General features: G+C 47.8%; 6 protein-coding genes across 6 annotated transcripts; 2 read left to right on the top strand and 4 right to left on the bottom strand.

Moving 5' to 3' along the window:
• Positions 1–520: 520 nt before the first annotated feature.
• Positions 521–1678, top strand: N7525_002719 (uncharacterized protein; the record flags this gene model as incomplete). Its single annotated transcript, XM_061212411.1, has 1 exon — positions 521–1678. One exon carries the CDS (start codon positions 521–523, stop codon positions 1676–1678), a length of 1158 nt encoding a protein of 385 aa, XP_061069432.1.
• Positions 1679–2667: 989 nt separating this feature from the next.
• On the bottom strand, positions 2668–3477 carry N7525_002720 (uncharacterized protein; the record flags this gene model as incomplete). The annotated part of the gene is made up of 3 exons (XM_061212412.1): positions 2668–2991; positions 3059–3252; positions 3354–3477. The coding sequence occupies 3 exons, from the start codon at positions 3475–3477 to the stop codon at positions 2668–2670; spliced, it is 642 nt and encodes a 213-aa protein (XP_061069433.1).
• An 828-nt stretch (positions 3478–4305) lies between these two features.
• N7525_002721 (uncharacterized protein) lies at positions 4306–5969 on the bottom strand (the record flags this gene model as incomplete). The annotated part of the gene is made up of 2 exons (XM_061212413.1): positions 4306–5527; positions 5581–5969. The coding sequence occupies 2 exons, from the start codon at positions 5967–5969 to the stop codon at positions 4306–4308; spliced, it is 1611 nt and encodes a 536-aa protein (XP_061069434.1).
• Positions 5970–6696: 727 nt separating this feature from the next.
• N7525_002722 (uncharacterized protein) lies at positions 6697–9434 on the bottom strand (the record flags this gene model as incomplete). The annotated part of the gene is made up of 3 exons (XM_002559672.1): positions 6697–7282; positions 7338–9023; positions 9082–9434. 3 exons carry the CDS (start codon positions 9432–9434, stop codon positions 6697–6699), a joined length of 2625 nt encoding a protein of 874 aa, XP_002559718.1.
• Positions 9435–10275: 841 nt separating this feature from the next.
• Positions 10276–13710, bottom strand: N7525_002723 (uncharacterized protein; the record flags this gene model as incomplete). The annotated part of the gene is made up of 1 exon (XM_002559671.1): positions 10276–13710. The coding sequence occupies one exon, from the start codon at positions 13708–13710 to the stop codon at positions 10276–10278; it is 3435 nt and encodes a 1144-aa protein (XP_002559717.1).
• Positions 13711–14969: 1259 nt separating this feature from the next.
• On the top strand, positions 14970–15453 carry N7525_002724 (Dabb family protein; the record flags this gene model as incomplete). Its single annotated transcript, XM_061212414.1, has 4 exons — positions 14970–14988; positions 15052–15138; positions 15196–15331; positions 15393–15453. The coding sequence occupies 4 exons, from the start codon at positions 14970–14972 to the stop codon at positions 15451–15453; spliced, it is 303 nt and encodes a 100-aa protein (XP_061069435.1).
• Positions 15454–15729: the final 276 nt, after the last annotated feature.

Consider the following 15729-nt stretch of genomic DNA (forward strand, 5'->3'; position numbering starts at 1 on the left):
AAGAGGTGAAGTGCGAACAAGGAATCTCCCAGTGCTCCACATTCGCCCGAAGAGGAAACGAACTCGCTTTCAAGGTTTCTTAGCCATCTGGCACGTACTATATACTATATTCACTACATGCTTTCTAGCTAAGTATTTAAATAGAGATAATCACTCACATCTCTGTTATTAATTACTCTACTTGGTCAGAGTTTAGGCCTTCCTGCCAAGGCAGATCGGACATTTGCTTTTTTGACCTTGGAAGCCTAAAGTTTCCCACCTAAGCTAATTTCTCTTTTACCTTTCCCACCTAAGCTAATTTCTCTTTTACCATCCATCCATCCACGGATTCCTCTACACAACCTCGTCTGAGATATCTGCCGTTGTCTACAATCTTTTCCCGAGCTTGCAATTTCACTCACTGATAAGATAACCTTGTGTTTTATCTGGAGACAGGAGGGTATTCCAGCCTTGGAAGGTTATCAGCTGCCGAGCTCATCGATCAATCGCCTGTTCCACCTACAGATCGAGCGCGTCAGACATGGCTGCAAGCGACCTCAACCCCGTACGAGATCTCCAGTGTAGTCGAAGCAAATCAACCACCCAGTTCGTCGTCCCGGAACCGGGCAGGTTGAATGGTCTTCCCCTGGAACTCCTACTATCAATATCGGACCTGCTCGAACCTGAAGATGTCATTTGTCTTTCCATGTGCAATCGTCGACTCTTCGAGGCCCTAAAATGCAAAAGAACACTGCTTTCATCTACAGAGGATGACGAGTATAACAAGTTAGAGGTGCCGCGTCGACTTGAACGTGACCTGCCAAATCACTTCTTTTGTTGGATTTGCGATATTCTTCATAAGTTTGACGGGCCGGAATGGTTTGCATTGTCGGATGGATACTCGGGGTCGTTTTCTCGCCTTCCATGTGTGTCCAAATGGGAACGGCAAAGGACAGGATTGCGATCCACGATCCGTTATCTCCCACTTATAGAAGAGTGTGGAAAGTACTCTTCTAAACTCCAGGACGTGATGAGATATTTCTATTTTGGTGTTCAGTATGGCGTTGGCGCCGAATCGCTATACCACACCCAAGTCAATAAATGTCTCGACGCAACCACTTTGTTTTCGATCGAATCACGGGTTTACCAGGAGCAAAAAGGCCTTTGTCTTCAGATCCAAGAGATTCTCTTGGTTTATTACGCATTGATGGGTTTGTTCATCCCTAAGGCACCGTCTCCAGATCGACCGACTCCATATTACTTTTGGATCTGCGAGCATTTCTCTCGCCGGGAGATGCGACATCGTATTAAATCCACTCTTTCGGCTTTCCTTTCCGACACATCGATGTCTCCGTTAAGAGGCAACTGTGACAAATGCAACACAGATTTTGAGCTTCAAATTGAAGAGGTCCGTGGCAGGCTAGCCCTCATTCTCACCAAGTGGATCATCTTGGGCCCTGGCGCAAAACCAGATGATCCAGACTGGGGGAAGCGTGACCGTAAGTCAATTTTGCAGGGGCCTGATTTCCAGGCAATTGACATGGCTGTGAGCCCCCGGGCCTCGTTTGAGACTGCTTGCGAAACCTCAATAGAAGCCCTACGTTCACGCAATTTATCTTATCTTCGGAAAAGGAGCTACAAAGAGCGGATGATGGAATCAACTAGCCAACATGATACCTGGAGCTTGCCTCGCTTTTAATATTGTAAGGACTGAGCGGGAATGTCAGGTTGTGGCCCTCAGAAATATGAATATGATGTTCCACGACTTGCTGTACATTTGTCCTAGTATTTAATGGCTAGTTCTTCACCTTCGCTGTCTTCAGTTTCTATGGAGCCACTCGCAACCTGCTATCACAAGACACGCTGGCCTCACTTTTGTTGAGGTTCTGGCAGGATTCATACATGGGTGGAGCTTGACTTGCTCTAGTACTACTTTGTAGTAGAGTGTTATCTTATGGGGGTTTTGGAATGCTTGCTTAGTATGTACGCCTCGACCATCCAGCGAGCTCATAGATCTTCCAATTTACCAATGCCCAATAATTCCATTTTGTCTATGATTACTTCACTCTCCGAAGATGGTCGCTCTAGCACAGTTTACCAAAGACGACCCTCCTGTTGTCTCCAACGGCATCTGTCTCTTCCGAGGGCTACCCCTCTAGGGAGACCTATCAAAAGTTTTGCATTCTCCGTATCGTCCAGCTTGGTCTGGCCTGGTTCTTCTTCGACGATGAGGTTTGGAACGTAGTGTGGCAAAAGCTTCTTCAGGATGTCTCAGGAAAATGGCGTGGCACAGTTGCTGATGTCTGCACGGAGCGCTTTGGCTTTGCACTCGCGGTCTTCTTTTACGGATTGAGCGTGGTCGTATTCGGCCAACCACCAAATGACAATTGAACTGACGCGAGTCACAACTTGCAACTCAACAGAAATGATAGTTGAAACTGACCAGACGTACGAGGTTTATCGAGTACTGGAACATCATCATAAAAGGAATGGAATTGGATGCTAAGGATTGTTACCGGACGTGCGGGCCCGGCTATACCAAAGAATCAACGGTCAGTATGTCGTTAGCATAGATCCTGCCAAATGACATACCGTTCAATGCGGAATTTTGCCCACCAAGAAACGAACAATCCTACCTGCCTTATGAGCAGGTACAGCATGGCAACACCGCCCACTTGCAGGCTACATTCAGGTACGGGGGATTTTTGTCTTTATAACCCGATGACTTTGAGGTCTGCCGCTTTTGGCTGACTGGGATCCCATCCGGATTCCGATCGCGACAGGGTTCCGGTCTCGGGTAATTCTCGATCCAGGATCGAGAGTTATATGAGGTTCCATCGAGGGGACTTGATTGCCCACATTGATTCCTTGTCCACCCATGCACTTCTTCCCTATATTTTTCCCAATAACATCTGGGTGATGACCTTTATCATCGCCGTGGTTTCCCACACTGGTTTCAGAGTCAAAAACGCGAGATCTGACAAACTTTTGCCCACAATGCTTTTTAAACAGCTGGTGGGACATTTGTGAAACGTATGTATTTCAGCACGTCGGTTGCTTTTTCGTTTTCTCTGATAACCTTCCGGATGGCACTCGCTGTCGACCCGATCGCTTTTATAGTGTCGTCAAGGAGCGTCTTGGAGCACCCGCTGCCGGAAGAGTCCGATTCATCAGACATTTCCGACTGTCTGGTAGATGTTTCTTGTTGGAATGGAGTAGGGGAGGGCTCCGTTAGAGTAGGAGCGAGGATATGTTGAGGACGGTAAGGATCATCTTGAGGAGGGTGGATTCTCCATTTTCACTAGGCCTAATCAATACGTTGACCTTTTATACTCCAGCGCTGGGTGGCTCGATATACGTACCAGGTAATCAACGTGGAATGCCCAGTCCGTGCAGCAAGAACTTGCATTCCCGACAAATGTTTGGAATGTTGGCCTTATTTTCAGGCACTTCAGCTGACTCCCGGCCGTAAATGGATGAGCCAGACGAGAACAGCATGCTAAAGCCTCTATTAGCTTAATATTCTGGTACTGTATCCTCCATAACGCATCTATGTCATAGCATGCTGAGTAGACTCTGCTGCGACTTGGGTTGTATCATCTCTTAGGTGGGATGTACTCACAAGGCACTAAAAGAGGATTTTGGGAGAAAGCGGACCTTCTAACGAAGATATGGATGAGGTCCGACGAGCTTCCTGGTGTGTCTTTAGAAGACGTGGTGAGCTGGGTTATGTTAGCGAAGAAAATTCAGAATGAATCTGGGCACAGCTTACCATCTTTGGCCTCCTTTTGGCCCTGATAAATCCTAATGCTTCTTGTGGCACATGACCCCTCAAGAAGATTAAAAAAAGAGATGGGGAAATGATGGTGGAGTTGAAAAGGAGAAACACCTGGCCAGAGAATACCTATATAGGTATATATAGAGAGAAAAGGGACTCGTAAACTGAACAAAGGGAAAGAGTGACATCAAAGTGTAAGTGAGAGCTCACAGATGAAGAAGAGAAAGATCCCTGAAGAAAGAGAGAATGTTGATTATAGATGTAGAAGTCTATACAGCATGTATGCAGTGAGGCAAAAATAGTATCCTCAAGAAAGTCCTATGGGCCGCTGCGCTTGCCGGGTAGCAGGGTAAATGGATCTGGTATTTTCTAGAATTTAAGACGTAATTACCAGTATACCGGTTTGTCAGTCTTACTTCTTACCTGTTTTCGGGTAACCCTACGACCCTGCGAGCATGTCATTCATGAGACCGGTGATCTGTGGGAGGTCCCAGTTGAGCGTATTCGCTTGAGACATTGATGTGATGTTGATGTCTGGTGTAGACTCGTCAAGACATATCTTCCCAGTCCTGCACAAATTGTTGAATCCACTTCCATAACTTAGGAGAAGCGACAAACATATCGTTCCGAAGTCTCGGCGGAGGATTGGCGGTAAACCGTGTTTTCCATTCGGACACGAGTGTCAGCCTCTTAGCTATTGTCTCTCTGAAATCCTTGTTTCGAAAATAATCTTTTTCATCCTTCTGAATTTTCGAAAGTGGCTGATCCTCCTGTTGAACTTCGTTATAAAGCCGGATGTAGTGAGGCGATCTCCACTGTCGTAAGAAGTAATGGCCTAGGTCCTGTTCAGGCCCATGAGCAAAGTGCCAGACTGTAGCAAAGAGAGTGTGATCACTAATCGAGTCTAGGTTGAGGAGCCGGCTCAATCTCCAGGAGACTTGGCTCCGCTCTAGGGAATCTTGATATCTGTGGATCGACGTCTCTTCCATCGATCTAGGCATAGCATAGATGAAGCCATTTATGAAATGTACATATAACTCCGAACTGATTTCGTCACGGTATTGTGGCAATCCTGGTGTGGTTAAAAGCATTGATTCAGGAATTGATGAGGCGAATGCCCAGTCGATGATACAGGTGATGTTGTAATCATCATCAACATATATGTTATTGACACTTAGATCAGGGTGGCATAACGGAAAAGCCTCCGAATTGACAGTTGGGAGTTCGCGTTTCCGTACAATGTCGCGGAGAGCGTCGCCTGCGATAATGTAGTCAAGTCTGTTATCCGATGAGTCGGTCTTACTCCCAACGGCCACAAAGTCGTTCCATAGATCCACAGCGGTCTCATATTGTATGCTAGATTGATAGTCGTCCCGCGAAGGAACGGGTGCCACAAAGCAATGATGTGACAACTGTAGAATCTCTGCATGCTCCAAAAACGCAGAAACAAGGCTGTCATAGAACTTTGCCTCGGAAGTAAAAGGCCCTCGTGGGATCTCCAAAGAATATCGTCCATGTAACATGTGACCACGCGAGAGACATTCCTTGATTTCGAAGGATTCGTCTTCAAAGAGTGAGCCTATCTTATCGAATCGCAACTGCGAAAGCTTCCAGGTAATACCGCCTAACTGGGAGAGAATTTTGGCTTTGATAGGTGTCTCTAGGTCAGGTTGAAGAGAACCAGCTGATTTCCAGAATTTTGACAGTGGTCTGCCAGACGCCTCACTCATAAAAATGAATGGAATACCGATATCATTATCGGACGAAGCACTGTGATAAATTAGGACTAGAACATTGCATTGCGGCCTGGGAGATTTCGTTACCAATAGTCGTATACTTCTGGAACTGGAATATCGCTATAAGCTCTGAGGTATCTGAGCGTGGCAGCTTCACTTGCTAGTAGCTTTATTCCCATTTCCATTGGCATAAACGTTCTATGGTGTGGAGATCTGAAGACCCATCGTACCCTATCTTCAAAGGAAATAAAGATAGCCCAGTTGAAACTTCCCGAGGCAGGACGTTGATCCGGGTCACAAGCACATGAAACACCCTGCCGCAGCTTGCTCGCTTGACGGCACAGAGCTTGAAGGTCAAAATCGGCGTAAGTAAATATGTCGGGTTTCGAATTCAGGGACATTTCGACGGAATAAATTCGGAAAGGTAAGGGAAAAGGGGTCAAAAAGGATATAGGTTTGTTGTTGCAGGGATGCATGGATGGTTTAGTTCACTTCGAATTGATTTACCCTTAAAAGCGGTGAGAGCCAGCTGATCATCTGGAAGTGTCTCAAACTTACAATTTCAGTACGTCAACGTCGAAGTATCTGAAGGATGGCCGCGGAACTTGCGGGACATTGGCGACTGGAGGTACAGGCGAGGGGCAGAGGTAGCTAGGTAGCTGGAGGGGGCAGACATCCACGGCGACAGCACCTGTTCTATACTCTCTCTCTGTCATTCCTTTCTTCCCAGTCCGTCTCTGTCTAAAGGAATCGTAGCAGTATGTATTTGTTCGAAAATGCCAGTAATTACATCGAAAAGCAGAAATATGTATGTATATGCAGATATGTGCAATGAATTCCCAAAACTGAAAGAGCCAAAGTCCCAAGTGGTCGCTATGCACTGTATACCCCAAATCGCTAAACAGATGAACAATGGCGTGAATAAACCGAACAAGACACCGTAAAATTGCAGGCGGAAGTATGAGAGAAATCGTCCGATTGTCACAGTGTGATCGGTTTGACGATCATGTCGATGGGATATCGACAAGTCGGACCCGCCATTATGTGCGTGATTGAACAAATTGTACTCCGCGGCACGGTATGCGTATGTGTGTGAGTTCCGGAACCCGTCCGGCTGGATCTCCGGTGCCTGACCGGGTCCTAGCAACATAATCTTCGGATTCTCTGCTCCTGGCCGAATCAATGACATCACCCGAGAGAACTTCAAGATGTCCTCGGTTCATCGGGACTATACCCCCAGCGTCGGTGGTTCTCTGCAATCCACCACTGGGAGACATGGGCAGCCTCGCTAAGCCACCTCGCGGCTTCGGTCCCGTGTCGCGTCTGCACAATATCAAACAGAGTGACAATATTGAGGTCTTCCTCGGGATCGGACTCGAGTGGGTCGGCTACAACATCGGTGAAGCGCCATGGGGCATCTTGGATGAGTGGCACGACAAGCCGGTAGGGTTTCGCGGCTGCTCGCATAGAGACCCATGTTCCTCCAGGGTTCATCGTGGAGAAATGCCATTCTTGCTTCTTATCCTGCTCGGGGATAAGTGGGCGTAGCAAGGACTGGCCCTCGTATAAGGGAAGTAGGTCCTTCAATATATGTGCCGACTGTTCGTTGATATTAGAGGTTTCGATTAGGATGTCAAGGAGGCTAGGAAGAATTTGAGTCGAGAGAACGGCACTGCTGATTTCGACCGGTGGTAGCTTAGGATGGGCGAAGAGTAGCGGAACGTGGAAACTGCCGACGTGGGGGTCATGGTTGGCCGTTATGCCACCATCATTTGGCAGAGATAGACCGCTGTGATCGAGTTAACGGGAAGTTTGGTATGTTGTAAGAAACGGATAGAACTTACTGGTCACCTGCCATGACAAGCAGGGTTTCATCGGCGACTCCAGCCTCGTCGAGAACCTCAAGGATCGAAGCCAGCCAGTCATCCTGATACTTGATGGTATTTAGGTACCGGTTCAACTTGTCGTTCCATCCAGCGCCATTCCCAAAGTATTCCTCGTAGTCGCCAGGCTTGAACCAAGGAGTATGGGTGTTGTGAGTTAGATGGCCGATAAAGAGGCGAGTGTTGTTCTTCTTGGCCTCCGAAAATGCATCCCGTATATAGTTCTTCAATGTGTGATCCGGATGACCATATTTCTGCTCGTCCTCTGGTTCCTCCGGGATGTATATAGCACCGGCTTCATTGATTGATTCTTTCGTCGTGATATCTTTGAACCCCATAACAGGAGTAAGGTCTTCCTGGTGGTCCCAGGTACCATAGTGGGACTGCATCCACTTAGAATGCCATGGCCAGGACGTCCAATCCTCAGTGTCACTGGTGATATTGGATTGTTGGCTCAACGCATGGAATATATGCGGCAGGCAAGGCTGGTAAATGTCGTGCAGGTACTCAAGATTATCTTGGACGGCCATAGGGCTCACACCGCACATAGTGCCCGTGATACTCTTCATGGTGTATGTACCGGATGTGTAAGCCTTTTTCGCGCTAAGGCCACCGTATGGCTGTAGACGATCCTTGTTCTCCTTGAATCCAGTCTCGAATCCGGTGAACCTTTCGGCGATGGGGGTGAGATTCGCGAGTTTATCCATAACCTCGTCGGGAATGTTTCCCTTCCAAGAGTTCTTGATGTGCTCCATGATGTAGGAGTCTGAGCGGAATGGAAACACGTCCTGCCTATTGCTCTCTAATTTGATGAGGATAATATGCTTGATCTTGACGTCTCCGCTGTGAAGCACGTCACGAATGGGCTCCAGAATGTCATTCTGGAGATTGGGAATGTGCAAAGGATCTTTCGTCGGATTGTAGTGTTCATACGTATAGTTCTTGGGTGCGGTGTTGTTGAAGTGACTTATATGGAAGGGAGACCAATTCGGGAAGGCAGTTGCCGCATCACCCGTATGTAACCAATCGAAGGTCGGGAAGGAATCGAGAGCAGTTTTGCCTTCTAGCCAGGTGAAATCACCCGGCAACGATGCGATACCTTGCTCAGAAGACCCAAGCTTGAGGCCGCCAAATGGGGCTAGAGGCAGAGATCCGGAGAGAAAATTGTAAGTCATATCATGGGGACGAATGACCCGGAGAAGAAGTAGGATTGCGCTGCACGATACAACGATAATGGGCTTCAGCAATGCCCGACTTTTCTGTACAGGCGGGTCTTGGGGGGCGTCTAGCCCCGATATGGAGTCGTTGTCGTCATCACCCACTTCATAGTCGTCGATTGCAATTTGCTCGTAGGTATCCGGGTGTGGCAGAACCTGCTTATTCGGACGGAAGTAGCGGTACGTCGCGGATAACACTGCACCCCAGACTTTCAAGAAAGCTGCGGTGACCCACGATAGATACGGTGTGACGTAGAATGCGCCGACCAAAATCGACGTCTCAAGAAGGATAGCGACGAACAGGGCTGACAGAACAGTTGTGGCGGCGGGCTTGTCCTTGTGGAAGCCGCTCGAGATGCGCCAGTGGATCTCCACACCCTTGTGGATGTAAAAGGAGAGATTGGCGGAAAGCATCGACGAGACATATAGACTGGGGGGATAATTAGAAATTCGCTATTTGTTCGTGAATGCGATGAACGCCTGCCTACCTGAACAGCGCAATAAATACAGCCGCTATATCCCGAGTCGTTCGCCATTCGTATGACCGGGCCAGGCTGCGCGCGCCTAGAATGAGCAGGATATCCAGCAAAAAGAAGGTGGGGCCCCAGGCGAGCAGGGATAGGACCGTCAGGGCATTGAGGTGGGCGTAGATATGGAAGGCTTTGGAGAGGACGAGGGAGATGAAAATAATTGAAAAGAAATATGCACGGTAGCCCGCCCAGGCACGGTCGAGATGGGCTTGAGGGGATCTGGCGACTTCGAGGGCGATTATGGCCGCAGATTCAAGCTTTCCGCGCAGGCGCTGGGAAAGACCCCCTTGCAGCTCCCAGGCAGGTTTCATGATATGTACAGAAAAAAGAGAAAAGAAAAAAGCAATGGAATGTGTCAAATCATGCAAGAATGTTGCACCTGAGACAAAGGGATTGAATTTTCCCAGCCATGGATGTAAAGAGGTGTGTATAAGGAGAAGAACTTTATGCGATAAGGACTGAACAGAAAATAGCTGAACTTCGAAAGAAGAATCGAAGCAAGACACAGGGTCCACAGGTCCACACAGCCCTGAAGGGTCCAAAATAAAACACAGCATTTCCCCCACATGGTACACGTGCCCAGAGATGCATGATGTGTGCAAATAATATCCCGATGTCTATGGCAGGAAACGATCAGCAGTCCCTGTCATCATAAGGTAGAACATCCCCCCAATCTGAGATATCCGGCCCCCGCCAAGAACACCCAAAATAGCAGGTGAGCACGCGATGGGAATGGCCCCCAAGGATACTCTGGAACTATTCCAGGGGATGAACATCGAAACATGGAGAACTGCCGTGTGTCAATCACTATTGGGCTACTCCATACATAATATACATGCAGCCATAGCAAAATACCAAGACTATCATAAAACTGTCCTTTCAAACTTCTTTTGAGGCGTTTGTGGAGTTGGGCTTGGCAAAGCCGCAAGACACGTACTGGGCTCCACCACGGGGGCATCCATCTCACTTAAACACCTCACAGCCCTGGAAGGATTGGCATTTAATGCGAAAGCTTCTCAAAGATCGGCTCTCTTAACAATGTTATTTTTTTGGTATTTTCCATTTTTAAAAATGCAAGTGGAAAGCCTTAAATATTCCACGTTTCCTTCCCCTTCTTTTTTTCTGTTTTTCCCTTTTTCCCCTCCAACCTAATCAATGAAGACGCTCCCAGTCTTTCTCTGAGATCGCAAGTTTCTCGACCACTTTTGTCTGATTGCCCACACGCCGAATCAATCGGCCCGCCGTATCATGATCTCGGATCACCTTTCTCCAGCTGTCGTACCCACGACCATGGTGCCCTTTTGCCATATTCTCGTGCCCCACGATCACGAGACCATCTTGCGCTCGGCTGAGCGCAACACACTGTCGATTGCGGTCTCTGACAAATCTTATGCTCGTTGGACCCCCTGGTCGAGTTGTTGACAGGATGACAAAGGGACTCTCACTCCCCTGGGAGGCGTCGACGCTTTTGACTTGGATTGCTCTCAGGTGCAAATTGTCATGCAGCAAAGAAGACAGAGCACGGCGTTCTTCATCGTAGAATGAAAGTATCAAGATCTCGTTCTGCAGAATTCCACCCCTAATCATCTGACTGACCAATCCGCAAATGAAGTCGACATATTCTGGATTAAGAACAGATGTCGAGCCTCTGCGGCGCCAAAGTGAAGATCCGTCAACAGACACGAAATAGGAAGTTCCGCGCCTACAGTCATACCAGCGGGCCATTCTCGTAGAGAAGTCCTTTGCCTTTCGTCTATTGAAGCACGATTGATGAGTCGTCAGGTTCGAATCGTAAAAGCTTCCGCTCACATGCTTGCAGACGTCAGGAGCCATCCGGTACTGCGTTCGTAGCTGTGTGTGAGGATGGCCGGTTTGAATCATTCGCTCAAGTAGCGAGAGCTGTTCCGTGTTAAAACACTCATTTGATCCCCTCGATGTCACGGTTGGTGGAAGCTGTGCAGTATCCCCACTGAGGATTACTTTTTTTAACCCGTTGAGATTGCGCATGATCCCATTCAGCGCCTGTGACTCGACCATTTGAGACGCGTCTTCGACAATTAGGTATGAGGGCCGAAAGCTTCGGAGCGCCTTTCGACCAGCAGTTGATGCAGTACACAAAACTATCTTTGCGTTCTTCATGTAGAGCTCTTGCAGGTTCAGCCAAAGCCTCTTCTGCTCTCTGACAAGTTTTGCGTGGCTTGTCCAAGTGTGGGATTCATCCACATAAGTTGATCCTGATACCGGAACAAGGGCTGTCGACTCTAAGAAAAAGTTGCCCTGCCTCCTGAGAAGTTCTTGGGAGGTTATAAGGTCCCACAAGCAATCCCTTTCTTTAACAGAGATATCACTAGCAGCTTCGTCTCTCGTGATCTGCTTTGCTTGCCCCTTTGCCATAATCCTTTCCAGTGAGTTGGTGATATGCGCTCCCAGGGAAAACCGGTGGCTTGGATCCGTGATCCCCTCCACCGAGGAAATAACAACTTGCCGGAGTTCCGGATCAACGCCACGTTCTCGGAGATCTCGGTAGACCTTTCTGAACATTAATGACGGTTCCTCTCGGTAATAATCATCCTCATCTTCATTCTCGTCGTCACTCTCGTCTTCATCGCGTGCGTGCGAGGACGATTCTCGCGGCATTTGCATTTCGTGTGACTCGCGGTAATCGGTCCCTAGCCTGTAAAATCCCGCCATAGAGATCTTTTTATCTTCCATATACCCAACGATGCGTTCCGTAATTACATCAAGGCCACGGTTGGAGGCGCAGACAATCAGGAGCGGCCACTTTCGCTCAAGGCAATGGGCGGCAATTGAGACAGACACAGAAGTTTTGCCAGTGCCGGGGGGACCTGTGATGAGAGAAAGAAAGTTCCACCATAGACTTCCATCGGAGAATGCGGATCGAATTGCCTTGATTTGCTCCTCGTTCCGGGTTCTCTGGATGTTATTGATGAATTGGCTCGTCTTTTGATCGACCAGGTCTGTATGCCGATGGAACTCGATGGTTGCATTGTCGTGGGCCAACAGCAGGCGTTTCATTTTATTGTCCCTAGCAATAGCTAGACGGTCATTTCCCCACATCGCATATCTGATGGCCCGGCGTGCTTGTACAATCGCTGGATTGGGCGAGCCAAAGGTTGCAAACCCTGCTAAATTCAGTCTCGTCCCTATCGACTCCTGGATCGCTGGTCTTTTCAGCCGCACACAGATTGCATGATAAGAAGACTGGCGATCAACAATAGAAGATATTCCTTGCGAAGGGACAACCACGCCCTGCCAAAGCCGGTTCTCGTTAACTTTGCGAGGTTCTTCACTGGCTTTTAGCCGCTTTGGGGAAATGGTCACAGGCGTTCCAGGTTGCGGGAGGGGCATCGCTTGTTCTAACATCTCATGGGCGTCTTCTCGATCTCGAAGTATAAACTTCGCGTCGATGACTCCGTAGAAGTATTCATCGAGTCCCTTGCCTTTGACGTTATGAACATCAGACGCTCGGAAAAGCTCGAATTCGTAAAAATTGTTGAACTGCGTGATAGCCGTCTCTTTCTGGGCATCTGCTTCTCGGAGTAACCCAATCATCCGGATTGCCTCGTATTCTCTCTCGTTAAGGAACACGGTAAACGGGGCATTTGTGTGAGTGAATAGCTCAGGAGTCTCCTGAAACCCACTATCTGCCATACTTTGCCATCCGAATTTTCGGCGTCGATGATGATGTTTGATTGTGGGGTCCGTAACTGGGGGGATCGCCTTCATCATTGTAAACATTTTTGCCTGTTTAACATAGCGACATGCGTAATATGGGTATGGGGGCAATGTTGGCCGAGGCATAGCAGCCATACCACACCAGTTATGTAGAATCTCATCACGCTGAATCCGAGTCACGACACGGATAGAGATGTTCTTTCCGCGCATATTCCGAAATCGCTGAAATGTTTCGATTTGCTCAGGTCGGAACAACCGTTCCAGTTCCGCGTCCGGTATCTGGAAACCCGAGACCATTTGTGGAATAGTGTGAGATGTCCATTGAATTTCGAAGGCTTCCGCGCCATCTTTTCCATTGCATGCTTTTGCTGAGTTTTCATCAAGCTTAACCTTCTTGAGATTCACATCTGTCAATGATGCCGAAAAGGTGAACCTCTCCGTATCAGACGGGGTGAAGGTGGGGATTCTTTCGGAGTCAAAGCCATCGTCGTCCCAGGCAGTCCATACCATAGTGAAATCACGGTACAGTGTTTTGGAGTTTTGCACTTCTAGGCGAAGACGTAGACCGAAATGAGGAATCTCCATTCCCCCTCCAATGAAAAAGGAGAGAAGGGCACGGGACTTGGAATATACGGCGCAGGTTTTGCCGTCTTGGAGACGCGTAGCCTCTGCACCACACACGATTGTCGTATGGAACCGTTGAAAAAGGTCCACTGTCGAAGTACCGGCTCTGGTTTTTCTTAAATCCATTTGGCGCTTGCCTTTGTACTTGTCTTCAGAAAATGCAGTCGTCGCGTTGTACCAGTCGAGCTCATCACTGCCTCGTGTCATGCGCTTCGAAGCCTCTATCACGTCATGGTGATAACTGAATGGCTCGTTGGGATCATCCATGATGTCGAAATGGGGGACTTGATACCTGCAGGAATGGAATGGTGGATTAGAGCCGAAGAGAATATTGAATTAGAGGTTCTTTACCTGGCTTGAGGCTTGAGGCTCTTAGTGCTGCTGAGATAAGGCGCCTGGCAAACTTTGCCACGGTAAATTTGGAGGAGGGTGTATCTTTCTGTAATGATAAACGGGTTAGATCGGGTAAAATCATGGGCTCAGTTGTAGGTCACTTACTTGGCTCAAACTCGATCTTGTGAGTGAGCACTAACAATGAGAATAGAGGGTCCTGAATAAGTCAGTCTTGAAGAAGTAGTGTCTTGACGGATGTCAAACGAGGTGATTAAGTGAGAGGAAGGTGAAAAACAAAATGAGAGGAAGTTGAAAGGGAGGAAGCTACGAAGTAAGTGATAAGGGAAATATACCAGCCGAGGGCTTGTAGAAGGCCGTGGAGTGATAGTCAAAGTGCTGTGTAAGTTGTTGTGCTCTGTAAGTTGTTGAAGGTAACAGACGCGAAAGAGGAAGATGGTTGAAGGAAGAAGAAGAAGGAGAAGGAGAATGAAGATCGTAAAGGTTTATATAGTATAGGTTATTTGTTTGCCATAGATTATCTACTTTATATATACCCTACGGGCTGAGTATTACTTGCACATCATTATTCCTAGTCCTAAGTATCCATGGATAGGGGCATAGCAGATATGAGTAGTTAGCCTTGCATTCATACGTAGTAGTGCACTTCCTCTCCATCTAGTATTTTACTAGCTGATTAATGGGGTAAATGCTTGAAGACTTTGCTATGTTAAACCGCCATACAAAGCATTTAGGAAATGTGGATAGTTGCAATGTTCCCAAGGGCTATAACAGTCTACCGACGTAGTTGCAATGATGTCTCTTTTTAGCGCATATTCTTCTGCCTTTTTCTACAGTACACTCCTTTCCTAATATTTTATTATTGCTAGACTTAGGTTGCAATTCAAGATTCATCTTAATTGGCTGATCTCGTTGTATCTAAGGGTTGGTATACGCCTCCCGAGTCCAATACAAAGAAACTCTAGACTGAGTAGCTCAAATTGACAGACTGCGTTGAATATTCTCTAAGTAGCCTGTTCAAATATTTGAGATACTCTGGATATCCGTACTCTCCATACAAGACATCGGGCATACCCCGAGAACCCCACCCGCCGATCATAACGACACAATCCCCGGACTAAACCTGGGTAACATACAACCTACATCTATTCTTGTTTGTGAAGAGACAACGAAAAATGCCAGTTTATCACATTGGTTAGTTGGATACAGCCGAATGTCAAAATATACGAAATGATTGATCACTAATAACGCCCCAAGTCCTCTTCCGCCTTAAGCCTGGCGTCACCCCGGCCCAGATCGCCACCTGGAAGGAGACATGTCAGGGAATGGTGGGAAAGATTCCTGGTAGGCGGCACCCTGGAGCTCATATTGAGACATAGTCTTATATAAAACTTGCAATAGGACTGCTGTCGCTGCAGAGCGGTCCCCCGCTGCCGATTTCGCTTCCGCGTGCCCAGGGCTTCGATATGGGACTTGTTGCTGTTTTGGAGACCGCCGAGCATATCGCTACCTACGCAGTGCACCCTGCTCATTTGGAGTAAGTTCCCTTCGTCCTTGGATCGGGGAGGACCTTGGGTTGATTTGCTGACGCCTTGAAGGGTTCATAAAATGCGAGAGGAGCTGTGCGACGATACCTTGGCCTATGATCTAGAGTTCTAGATATCTGATATACCAACATTGCAGTCATGTAGGGAGTCTAGTCCTAAGTTACTCCTAGACTTTTCGTGATAGGAAGGATTTTGAGAACAGTCCGTTCAAATGTCTCATTTGTACATATCAAACCCTGGGCCCCGGTTAATCGTAGCCACCGAGGCCTGCCTAGCCAACCCGTAGATGCTCGTAATGAAATGACATAACGCCGAGAGAAGGTTCACCTGTATGAAATAATCGGAAAACAGAGGCAGGTCGGATCTCCAATCCGCAATACTTTTTGAA

This window comes from Penicillium rubens (genome assembly GCF_028828025.1).
Source record: "Penicillium rubens strain IBT 27055 chromosome Unknown utg000002l_segment0_segment0, whole genome shotgun sequence".
In the NCBI taxonomy this organism is placed as follows: Eukaryota; Fungi; Ascomycota; class Eurotiomycetes; order Eurotiales; family Aspergillaceae; genus Penicillium; species Penicillium rubens.